Source organism: Bison bison, unplaced genomic scaffold (assembly GCF_000754665.1).
Source record: "Bison bison bison isolate TAMUID 2011002044 unplaced genomic scaffold, Bison_UMD1.0 scf7180017864062, whole genome shotgun sequence".
In the NCBI taxonomy this organism is placed as follows: domain Eukaryota; kingdom Metazoa; phylum Chordata; class Mammalia; order Artiodactyla; family Bovidae; genus Bison; species Bison bison.
In genome coordinates, this window is record NW_011494634.1 from 111,797 (window position 1) to 125,153 (window position 13,357).

The window sequence follows — 13,357 nt, forward strand, 5'->3', positions numbered from 1 at the left end:
CACAAGCTGCTTTAAATATACTTCAAATGTAAGGATACTTTTAGGCTTGACTAACTAGAACTAAGAGATAAAGAAAAATTTAAAATGTGTCTAAATTTCTTTCACATGTACAAAGAAGGTGAGATTCAAAATAAATATCTATAGAAGACTATAAATAAAATTAAAATTCTAGCACAAAATTTGTATAAAAATAAAGCTTTAGATAAAGATTAATGTTGTAGAAATGAGAGGAAAAGCAGAGGAAATGTGTATTAGAACTACATTGGATATGCTGTTGTTGACTGATGCCCTTTTGTTTATCTTCTTCATGTATAGTGCAAATCATATTCATTCCTTTGAGAAAGAAACAACTCTATGTATCATATTCATGAAGGCTTTCTTCACTTGTTGGTTCCTTAAGGTATAAATGAAAGGATTCAAAAATGGAACAACAGAGGTGTTGAGCACTGAAATTCCTTTGGAAAATGATATTCTTTGTTTTACTGAAAGGTTTAACATACATAAAGATGCCACTGCCGAAAGTAAGGGATATCACAATCATGTGAGAAGAACATGTTGAAAAAGCCTATGACTAGCTGAGGGAATTCTTAGAATGGTCAAGGCAATACAGGTATATGATATAATCACCATTACCAGTGTGATCACCAGTGTCACCACAGCTGAGATGAATCCCATCATCTCGATTAACTTTGTATCTGAGCAGGAGATTTGTAGGAGGGGAGTGGAGTCGCAATAGAAATGATCAACAACGTTGGAGGCACAGAAGTCAAGGTTTAGGCCATAGAGGAGTGGTGGAAAGATGACAAAGAATCCAGCAAACCAACAACTGAGGACAAGCTGCATGCAGATTTTACTGTTCATGATGGTTGTGTAATGCAAGGGCTTACAGATGGCAACATAGCGGTCATAGGACATTGCTGCCAGTAAGTAACATTCAGATGCTCCAAGAAGAATGGCAAAAAACACTTGACTCACACAACTGTTATAGGAAATGGTTTTGTCTCCTGTTGCCATCATAACCAGCAATTTAGGAATGCATGTAGTAGTATATGAAATTTCTAAAAAGGAAAAATTTCGAAGGAAAAAGTACATGGGGGTCTTCAGGTGAGTATCTACCAGGGTGAGCGTGATGATAATCAGATTGCAAGTGATGCTAAGCAAGTAGGTGAGTAGGAGGAAGATAAATAAAACAATTTTCATTTGTGGGTCACTTGTTAAACCTGCTAGAATAAACACTACCACCCTTGTATGATTTCCCATTCCAGTTTTCTGACAATTGCTCTGTCTGAATAGAAGAAAAAGAAAAAAAATATGAACCCAATGGAGACATAACAGGAATAATCACTATTTAAGGTAAAGTTAGGTAATGGCAACCCACTCTGGTACTCTTGCTGGAGAATCCCATGGACGGAGGAGCCTGGTAGGCTGCAGTCCATGGGGTCACTAAGAGTGGGACACGACCGAGCGACTTCACTTTCACTTTTCACTTTCATGCATTGGAGAAGGAAATGGCAACCCACTCCAGTGTTCTTGCCTGGAGAATCCCAGGGATGGAGAAGCCTGGTGTGCTGCTGTCTATAGGGTCGCACAGAGTCTGACACGACTGAATCGATTTAGCAGAAGCAGCAGCAAAGCAATTTTTCATCATAGCAAAACAATGCCCATTCATGTTTTAAAAGTGTTTTTTTTTTTTTTTCAGATATAGTTATAGATGCATGTGCAAAATATCTGGATAGATTAATTAAAAGTTCAGCTTGCAGTTCTTTTAGAGAATCATCTATATAACTAGTAATTGTTTATAGTTTTTACATAAGTCAATCAGGGATATAAAGAACTTTTAAAGTATAATAAATGCTTTGTTTTTCTTTATATCATCCATGAGTTTGGATATATGCCATTTCCGGTTCTGTTAAGTTCTCAGACTAGAACCAAAATTATATCTATTATTGAAGCCCAGGTTTCATACACACACACACTATTCATCCTCAATAAACAGAGCTAGGAGAAGACAATGGCACCCCATTGCAGTACTCTTGCCTGGTAAATCCCATGGATGGAGGAGCCTGGTGGGCTACAGTCCATGAGATCTCGAAGAGTCGGACACGACTGAGTGACTTCACTTTCACTTTGAATTTTCATGCATTAGAGAAGGAAATGGCAACCCACTCCAGTGTTGTTGCCTGGAGAATCCCAGGGACAGAGAAGCCTGGTAGGTTGCCGTCTGTGGGGTCGCCCAGATTCAGACATGACTGAAGTGACTTAGCGGCAGCAGCAGCAGTACATCTTTTCCATTTTACTCAATTAACCAAACTCAAATGCCTGATTTTAGACTCATTTATCTTCATAGCTATCCTGATCGGATTTCATATAAATTAATATGGGGCATTGGAAATAGTCTTATTTTCTGTTCTTGGGTTTTCCTGGTGGCCCAGTGGTTGAGAGTTCACCATGCAATGAAGGGGACACCAGATCAACTTCAGGTTCAAGAGAATCTCATATACTGCACAGTGAGTAGGCTCTTGCATCACAACTACTGAGCCTGAACTCTAGAGCCTGTGCTCTGCAACAAGAGAAGCCACCCCAATGAAAAGCCCATACACTACAACTATACAGAGTAGACCACACTCCCAGGAATTAGAGAAAGCCCGCACAGCAACAAAGACCCAGAATAGCCAAAAATGTGTACGTGTTAGTCGCTCAGTTGTGTCCGACTCTTTGGGACCCCATGGACTGGCTGCCAGGTTCCTCTGACCATGGGATTCTCCAGGCAAGAATACTGGAGTGGATTGCCATTCCTTTCTCCAGGGGATCTTCCCAACCCAGTGATCCAACCCAGGTCTACTGCATTACCATATAAGCCACCGGGAAAGCCCAGCCAAAAATAACTAGCTAAATAAATAGAATTTTTTAAGTCTTATTTTTTGTTCTTTATAGTATTTCCATCTCCTTAGTCTCTGATGTAACCTATCCTTTCCATTTTATATGCTAAAACAACATCTGCAAGTACAGTCTGTAAAGTCAATGCGTGTATTGAGAAATTGCAGTTTTCCTCTGCAGGTTATGATTCTGAGAATGGATGTGGTAGAATAAAGTGAAAAATAAGGATAAGTGATATAGAGGCAAAGAGAGAAATATAAATATGGCATCATGAGATTGCATGAAGTGGAGGAAGTTAAGAGAAGAGAAATATAAACATAATGGTAAAGCTCTATGTAAATCAAGAGAGGTAAGAAAAGGTTTTCAAGGATAGGGTAGTGAGTTTGAAGGAAAAATTAAAGTAAGGTTAAAATATGTAAATATTAAAGGAGGAAATTTTTATGAATGAAATTTCTCTCCATCTGCTTATATTCCTTATACTTACCTTTTTGTTCTCTATCTAAAATACAGACATGAACAATTTTGAGAGCAGCATAGTCTAAAAAAGATGATTGGTAAATTTAAATACATAATGAATCACATAATAGGGTGATACAAATATTAAGAGACACATATGTCCCTATTGTAAGGATATTAAATGTCTGGGTAATGTGCAATTAAAGAAATATTGTCTATTTACAACTATTCCCCTCACTGGCATATATTGAGTGAGACAGATTATTTAGGTTTGCACAGCCAGTAAAAGTGGACATGAAGATTAATTGAAAATGTGTTCTCTCTAAAGCTGTCCTCTTAGTAGTAAAACATTTTTATGAATAATTAGAAGCCAGAATATAGTGTATTTGCTCAAATTCATGTATCAAACCCATACATAATAATATATAGAAATTTACGAATGAAAAGAGATGACATTTTTCTTGGACATTATTTGAACATTCAGAAAACTGTGCATCAATCTGTTATAATTTTTTCTCATTTACACAACTTATCATAATGGCAATGATTGTAGAATGCATATATCTAAATAATCTTATAAGAATTTTATCATGTTACATCATTCCTTTGTCCAGGTTCACCAATCATATCACAGCAATGATTCCCCAACAGACACTATAAAATTTTACATTACAAACCATTAAAAAGAAGGTCTATGAACACAGTTAGGGTTAGTTGTGTTAGATATTGTGAATACTAGCTAAATTACATACACACACAAAAGAATTTCAAGAGTAAATTTTTGTTATGTTGCATTACACTTCTTTCACTGTTTTCCCCTAAATCAAAATTTAAAAGGTTAACAAAAATAAGGTAAAATAGAACTAATGTGTATATACATACATACACACATATGTATATAAAAGAAAATATTATCTTTACATTTTAAAACATACCAATTCTTTTCATGTGTTGAGTCCTAAATCAGTCTGCCAAAAACATTTAAAAATCCAACATCTTCTTTACAGAAGACATATATACATATTGATTCATCTGTATTTAGTTTTCATCATCATGCTGAACAGTGTACTGATATTTCATTCCTCTCCAAATGCATTTCACTCCACTTCATAATCTGTGATTATAGTTTGTTACATATATTGCAAAGTTTGAAACAATTTGATTAGATCTTTTAACACAGTTTTTAGGCTACTACTTTAAAGTCCCCATTATATACTGAATACTTTTCTATGTACTACCCAGAGTGCCAAACAAATTAGTAAACTCTTGTAGTGTTTATGCCTTCTGTGCCCCGAAGGAAAATATCTAAAGATGATGGAGAATTCTCAGGAGGATGAGATTCATGAACACTATTTCCCAATGGACAACAAATTTGTATATTATAAAGTGTTCTCTCTAGGCACTAAATAATTTAATGTCTATACAGATATAACTGCTTTTAATGTATTTCCAAAGAATTAAGTATAATTTGTCTAATATATTATTGCCCTTCCACACATTCATGTTTTGAAATCCCAGATACAAAGATAAAGATTTGAAAGGAAAAAGAAAAGAGATTATTTTATTTTAATTAGTAATAAATAGTAAGAACATTAGATGGGGAACATAGCTTGTTATAGAAAACAAGATAAATTTGTATCTTAGGCTAAATGCATAATTATTAACAATTCAGGCATGCCCAAAGAAAAGTTGTTCTTTTTTGTTTTCCAAATAGTGTCTGTGGTATTGTCTAGTAGAACGCAAATTAATAGTTCACAATAACTGAGCATTCTCCATTTCTTCACTATAAATAGAATATTCATCTACGTGTACATGTAGCTAGCCTTTCTTGCAACTTGTTGTGGTTATTTGACTAAATTCTATTCAGAAGATGTAAATGGAGATACTTTGTGCAACTTTTTGGCATACTCTTTGATAGAAGGGGTTTGTTCTCCTCTTTCTCTCCCCCCACCCCCACTGTTCTAATGCAGTTGGGATGGAAGTATTCTGAGCAATGAGTATTCAAAATCTCAGTGGGAATGGTGAATCAACAAGACAGAACACACCCAGGTCCCTGAGCCAATCATAGCCTACATCAGCATAGAAACACAATGACTTAATGAAGAGTTTTTAGCATACCAGCCTGAATATTTAAATGAGATAAAAATAAACAATTTTTAAACAACTGTGATATTTATCTTTCTCATACTCTACCAAATACAGGATATTATGCAAATCTAAGAACAATATGAAGTTTTATTCCACTTAAGAGGCAAACAGGTTAGCCCATCACCACTTCACAAATATTGACAAAAGAACACAGCCTACTCCCACAGAGACGGAAATCTTATTATTCACTACATAGGTGAAAGCATGAGCTTCATGTTCTCACATTTCCCCTTTTCCTATAAATTCCATGAGAACCCCTAGTGGATGTTGTTTACAATATGCTCCTCTATCAACAATAACCTTAGAGGAACCCCAAGGTTAGTTAATTCTCAACTTTTTAAAGGGAAAATCTGCCTAAACTTGTCCAATTAGAAGACAATGTTTTTAATTTTCTGAAGGAAATGAAAAATCTGCCAAAGCTGTAAAACATTCTTGAGAAGGCAGTCCAGGACAAGACTGACCACAAGAGGTACAGACATATATACAAATAAAGCCACCCCTCATTTCTAAAGCATTTTGACTTCTGTTGAAATTTCTCCTAAGTACATCATTCTGGTGAGGTCTCTAATTAAACTGGAGGACTTTTCTCTCACTCTTAAGGCGCAAGTCACAAATATTTCAGAAGAGTCAGCCAAATGCTCAGTCTTCACACAAGAAATACAAACCCAAGTGTGTATGAGGTTTCTTAAAAAGAAAGTGTTTACAATTTTGCTGCAAGAGGCACCCAGATTAAAATCTTATTTTACCAGCATAGCCTTCCACTTGGCTGGTAGGCCTCAAGGGTTCCCATCCTGTAACTTGGTTTTAGATGGAATGTTTTAATTCAGTCTGTCCTATTTAATTTAATCCAATTTAATCCTAAATCAATCCAATCTGTCCTATTTGTTCATGCCGTCAGACATGTGGTATTCTTCACCCTTACTCACTGGCTGAGAGTAGGGGTGGGAAAAGCATCAAGAAATATTTCGCCTTAGGATGGTGGGGGGGTGCTGCTAGTGACCTCCTTTATTGTGTCTTTTATCTTGATAACCTTTCTGAGTGAGGATTGCAGAACCAACTGTCATGTAAACCTAAGTTGTTTGCAACTGTTCAAGAGATCTTCAATGGAGTGTTTTTCTTCTGGAGAGAGGCTCCAGGGATAGTTCTTACTGACAAAGATCATAAATGTTTGTCCCAACTCATGCTTGCTAAGGTCTAAGGTATTCAAAAGCAGAGACATTACTTTGCCAAAAAAGGTCTGTCTAGTCAAGGCTATGGTTTTTCCAGTAGTCATGTATGGATGTGAGAGCTGGGCTGTGAAGAAAGCTGAGCGCTGAAGAATTGATGCTTTTGAACTATGTGTGTTGGAGAAGACTCTTGTGAATCCCTTGGACTGCAAGGAGATCCAACCAGTCCATTCTGAAGGAGATCAGCCCTGGGATTTCTGTGGAAGAAATCATACTAAAGCTGAAACTCTAGTACTTGGGCCACCTCATGCGAAGAGTTGACTCATTGGAAAAGACTCTGATGTTGGGAGGTATTGGGGGCAGGAGGAGAAGGGGACAGTAGAGGATGAGATGTCTGGATGGCATCACCAACTCATTGGACGTGAGTTTGAGTGAACTCCGGTAGTTGATGATGGACAGGTAGGCCTGGCGTGCTGCAATTCATGGGGTCACAGATTCACACATGACTGAGCAACTGAACTGAACTGAAAGTATTTTCTCACTAAATGCTAGCTTATTCTGTTCCTGTACTTCCAGAAAAATTGGTGCTCCTTTTCAGTTAGTATAATTTCATCAGTGTTTCCAACATCACCTACTCAGACTCAGACTTTTTTTCAGAAGAGTCAAGTGACTGAATGACAAGCTCCTGTTAATGAAACTTAACCAGAACTGGAAAAGGTCACTTTGCATTCCAATCCCAAAGAAAGGTAATGCCAAAGAATGCTCAAACTACCACAAAATTGCACTGATCTCATACATTAGTAAATTAATGCTCAAAATTCTCCAAACCAGGCTTCAGCAATATGCAAACTGAACTTCCAGATGTTCAAGCTGGATTTAGAAAAAGCAGAGGAACTAGAGATCAAATTACAAACATCCACTGGATCATGGAAAAAGAGAGTTCCAGAAAAGCATCTACTTCTGCTTTATTGACTATGCCAAAGCTTTTGATTGTGTGGATCACAACAAACTGTGGAAAATTCTGAAAGAGATGGGAATACCAGACCACGTGACCTGCCTCTTGAGAAATCTGATGCAGGTCAGGAAGCAACAGGCAGAATTGAACATGCAACAACAGACTGGTTCCAAATAGGGATAGGAGCATGTCAAGGCTGTATATTGTCACCCTGTTATTCAACTTAAATGCAGAGTACATCATGAGACACACTGGGCTGGATGAATCACAAGCTGGAATCAAGATTGCAGGAGAAATATCAATAACCTCAGATATGCAGATGACACCACCCTAATGGCAGAAAGTGAAGAACTAAAGAGCCTCTTGATGAAAGTGAAATAGAAGAGTGAAAAAACTGGCTTAAAACTCAACATTCAGAAAACTAAGATCATGGCATCTGGTCCCATCACTTCATGGAAAATAGATGGGGAAACAGTGGAAACAGTGACAGACTTTATTTCTGGGGACTCCAAAATCACTGCAGATGGTGACTGCAGTCATGAAATTAAGACGCTTGATCCTTGGAAAAGTTATGACCAACCTAGACAGTATATCAAAAAGCAGAGACATTACTTTGCCAACAAAGTCTGTCCAGTCAAAGATATGGTTTTTCAAGTAGTCATGTATGGATGTGAGAGTTGGACTATAAAGAAAGCTGAGCACCGAAGAATTGATGTTTTTGAACTGTAGTGTTGGAAAAGACTCTTGAGAGTCCCTTTGACTACAAGGAGATGCAACAAGTTCATCGTAAAGGAAATCAGTCCTGAATATTCATTGGAAGGACTGATGCTGAAACTGAAACTCCAATACTTTGGCCATCTGATCTGAAGAACTGACTCATTTGAAAAGACCCTGGTGCTGGGAAAGACTGAAGGCAGGAGAAGAAGGGGACGACAAAGGAAGAGATGGTTGGATGGCATTACTGACTCAATGCACATGAGTTTGAGTAAACTCTGGGAGTTGGTGATGGACAGGGAGGTCTGGCGTGCTGTAGTCCATGGGGTTGCAAACAGTCAGACGTGACTGAGTGACTGAATTGAACTGAACTGGACCAGAATTAAGTGCAAATCCATAAGGTCCTCCCCTGTGAAGATGTTGCCACCTGGAAGTTGTGCCAACCAGACTGACTAGGGGATGTAGTTAGGGGAAAGTAAAATATCATTCCCAAGAATAATCTAGATGGAATCTTGGGTTTTCCAAGTAGATATGTGTATCTCTTTATCCCCAAACTCCTTATTCTGATGACTACCAAGAAGAAATGAAAGGAGATAACTCCTTTCTGGGAACAGTTGGATTCAGTGACTACATCCTTTAACTAGGTCCCAGGGATCAGGAAGAGATGAGAGAGATGAAATCTCACTTTTACTCATCAGTTTGCCCAATAAATATGGTCAAATTGCAGTTTCTCTGAAGAGCTGAATACTTGATAGAGATTAGTATCTAGAACCAAAATAGTGTAGATGCAACCAACTGATCCCTAACTTGAAATATTGGCAAAATATGTGGAAATGCTGAATAGACATTTTTTAACAAAGGCATACAGATGGACAACTAACACATGAAAAGGTAACTCAAAATTGTAATAATTGGAGAAGTGCAAACTAATACTGCAATGAGATATCAATTCACACATTTTAGAGTGACTATTATAAAAAGACATCAAATAACAAGTGATGTAGAGAAAGAACAATTGTGAATTATTGGTGGGAATGTAAATGATGTAGCCACTATAGGAAATACTATAAAGTTCACAAAGAAATTAAAAATGGAACTACTATATGATCTAGAAATTCCACTTCTTGGCATTTATCTGAAGAAAATTAACTCTTATTCAAAAACATATAAGGGCCCCCATGTTAACTATAGCATAATTTGCCACCACCAAGGTATGACCATCATGGATGAATGGATATTAAAAACTTAACTAAGAGATGGTCATTTCTCCATTGTACCTTCTTCCTTCCTTTGTGCATGCATGCCTGCAGTCTAAGTCACTTCAGTCACATCCAACTCTTTGTGACTCCATGGACTGTAGTCCACCAGGCTCCTCTGTCCATGGAATTCTCCAGGCAAGAATACTGGAGTGGGTTGTCATGCCCTCCTCCAGGGGCATGCCAGGGTTCTGTGTCCTTCACTATCTCCCGGAGTTTGTTCAAATTCATGTCCATTGAGTTGATGATGCCATCCAACCAACTCATCCTCTGCCACCCCTTTCTCCCTGTGCCCTCAGTCTTTCCCAGAATCAGGGTCTTTTCCAATGCTTGGCATCAAGTGGCCGAAGTATTGGAACTTCAGCTTCAGCATCAGTCCTTCCAAAGAATATTCAGGGTTGACTTCCTTTAAGATTGACTGGTTTGATCTTACTGTCTGAGGGACTTTCAAGAGTCTTCTCCACTACACAGTTTGAAAACATCAGTTCTTTAGTGCTCAGCATTCTTTATGGTCCAACTCTCACATCCGTACATGCTACTGGAAAAACCATAGCTTTGACTAGATGGACCTTTGTCAGCAAAGTGATGTCTTTGCATTTTAATACACTGTCTGGGTTTTCATAGCTTTTCTTCCAAGGAAGAAATGTCTTTTAATTTGATGGCTGCAGTCACCATCCTCAATGATTTTGGAGTGCAAGAAAATAAAGTCTCTCACTCTTTCCACTGTTTTCCTCATCTGTTTGCCATGAAGTGATGGGACCCAATGACATCATATTAGTGTTATGAATGTTGAGCTTTAAGCCAGCTTTTTCACTCTCTTTTTTCACCTTCATCAAGAGGTTCTTTAGTTCTTCTTCACTTTCTGCCATAAGGGTGATGTTATCTGCATATCTGAGGTTATTGTTATTTCTCCTGGCAATCTTGATTCCAGCTTGTGATTCATTCAGCCCATCATTCGCATGGTGAACTCTGCATAATAGTTAAATAAGCAGGGTGACAATATACAGCTTTGATGTACTCCTTTCCCAATTTTGAACCAGTTGGTTGCTCCATGCCTAGTTCTAACTATTGCTTCTTGACCTGAGTACAGATTTTTCAGGAGACAGGTAAGGTGGTCTGCTATTCCCATCTCTTTTCAGAATGTTGCACAGTTTGTTGTGATCCACACAGTCAAAGGCTTTAGCATATTCAATGAAGCAGATGTCTTTCTGAAATTCCATTCCTTTTTCTATGATCCAACGGCTGTTGGTAATTTGATCCCTGGTTCCTCTGCCTTTTCTAAATCCAGCCTGTACATATGGAACTTCTCAGTTCACCTACTGTTGAAACCTAGCTTGAAGGGTTTTGAGCATTACATGCTAGGATGTGAAATGAGTGCGAATGTATAGTAGTTTAAACACTCTTTGGCATTGCCTTTTTTTGGGACTGGAATGAAAACTGATCTTTTTTAATAGGGAATCACTGAATCTGGGTACTATGGTCACTTTCACAATATTAATTATTCTAATCCAGCTAGTTACTTAAGCTTTAAATAGGCTACAGATTGTTATTCATAAGTGAGCATGATAATACATGTCTTATGCTGTTTTCAAGATGCAGGCTAGTACATTTCACAAACCTGGCCATTGTAAATAATTAGTTAATGTTAGCAATAATTTATCTGGTTATTGCAAGGCAGTATTGCCTTAACATCTCTAGATTTCCTTCAATCTGTTTCTAAACATATACCAGTAGTCCAAGCCTGGTTGAAAATTTGAAACTATCAATGTGTGTAGTTTAAGAAATGCATTAAATTGGTTTGTTCCAAATTTCTATTCAGAATTCAAACTTGGAATCCAGTACAGAAAAGCTGATTAGGTGATCAAATCTAGGTGGGGTACTAAACTCTGCATAGAATATGCACCAAACTGAAATCTAAATTTCTGAACAGTGGAAAGGTACATGGATAATTGAAGTCTCACTTTATCTTCCTCTGAGGGAATTTTTAAAGGAAATCAACAGAGTCACCAAATCAAAAGGCAAATGAATATGATCATATTAAGAAATGTATATGTGATCTGAGCATGAGGATAAAATAGAAGTGAAAGTTAGACTGGGATTTTTAGGCAAGTCACAATGAACATTGTAAGTCATGGAAGATAGTAATATTATGTAAAACACAAATAGAAGAGATGTACAACACACTTCACACTTCTTGATTTATTTTACTTATAAACTCAAGAATGTCACTAATGTTGTTCACTTCATTAAGAAAGCCTCAATATTTTTGATCATGAGCTTAAAAGCATATTTCACTTGTCTGTTTCTCAGTGTATAAATAAAAGGATTCAACATGGGGGCAACAGAAGTACTGAGCAGAGCTATCCCTTTATTTAAAGACACTCTTTGCTTGGCAGAGGGTTTCACATACATGAAGATGCAACTTCCATAAGAAATGGACACAACCACCATGTGAGAAGAACATGTAGAAAAGGCTTTCCTCCTCTTTTGAGAAGAAGGTATCTTCAGAATAGTCCTAATGATGTTTGTGTAGGAGAAAATCACTAACACCAGAGTAACCAGGAGAGTTAAAATGGCTGAGAGAAGCATCATTATTTCTACTTTTTCTGTGTCTGTGCAGGAGAGTTGTAATATAGGAGATACATCACAGAAGAAATGATCTACAGTGTTGGCTGCACAGAAATCAAGCTGGAGACCCACGAGGAGTGGTGGAAAAATTATTATGAAACCAGCCAACCATGACGCAAAGACCAGTAAGTTGCACACTCTGTCACTCATGATGGTCGTGTAATGCAGGGGTTTGCAGATGGCCACGTAGCGGTCACAGGACATGGCAGCCAGAAGAAAAAATTCGGTTGCACCCAAGAGAATAGTAAAAAACAGCTGTGCTGCACAATTGTTGTAAGAAATGGTCTTATCACCTGTTGCCATACTGACAAGAAATTTGGGGATGCAGACAGTTGTGAATGAGATTTCTAAAAATGAGAAATTTCGAAGAAAGAAATACATGGGTGTCTTGAGGTGTGAATCTAGCAGGGTAAGGGTGATGATGATTAGATTTCCAGTGATGCTCAATAAGTAAGTGAAAAAAAGGAGAAGAAAAATAACCACCTGTAATTGTGGATCATTGCTTAGTCCAAGAAGAATAAAGGTTGTTACTGTTGTGTGGTTTTTCATTGCTGACTTCTATTTAAAAAAAGAAAGAAAGAAGAATCAGAAAGGAATAACAGCCTATAAAAATGTACTCATATAATCTTTATTCAAAATTTCACTGAGTGCAATTCATGAGGTTTTTTTGTTTGTTTTCTCAAGTGTCATAAATTCATGTGTTCCCAAAGGAAAACATAGTACATTGATAATCTTATAAAAATAGAAACAAAGAGAAAAAAATAGTATCTTAACTTGTATTTTCTGTATTTTCAAAGTTTCCAATCTATTTAGTATACATTAAATTATTTACATAACTTTCTTCTCCTTTATTTATTAAAAGAATCATTTATTTTTATACAGATGAAAATACAAAGTGATGGAACTATTTTCTTGGGTCACAGATTCTAAAGCTACACAGAGCCTCCAAAGATCTTCAGAAAGCCATTTACTTAAGAAAGGTTAAATGTCATTATCTTCATTTTACAGAAAGATGATTAATTCTACTCTGCCAAACATCTCTTTTTGTGTTTATTACAGTTTAAGGTAAACTTTATATTTCTGGAAGTCAGATTTCACCTGAGGTGAAATTTTCACCTTTAAAAATTAACGTAAATTGACCTAAATATCCCTAGCCT

The 13,357-nt window shown here is 37.1% G+C and overlaps 1 protein-coding gene and 1 pseudogene across 1 annotated transcript; both read right to left on the bottom strand.

Annotated features, from left to right (window-relative positions):
• Window positions 1-327: 327 nt before the first annotated feature.
• On the bottom strand, window positions 328-1,260 carry LOC104985875 (annotated as a pseudogene).
• A 10,550-nt stretch (window positions 1,261-11,810) lies between these two features.
• LOC104985876 (olfactory receptor 6C74) lies at window positions 11,811-12,749 on the bottom strand. The gene has a single exon (XM_010836271.1). It carries the CDS (start codon window positions 12,747-12,749, stop codon window positions 11,811-11,813), a length of 939 nt encoding a protein of 312 aa, XP_010834573.1.
• Between the last annotated feature and the right edge of the window lie 608 nt (window positions 12,750-13,357).

Excerpts from the sequence above, each read along its gene's own strand:
- LOC104985876 (XM_010836271.1), bottom strand. The coding sequence starts at position 12,749 with ATGAAAAACCACACAACAGTAACAACCTTTATTCTTCTTGGACTAAGC.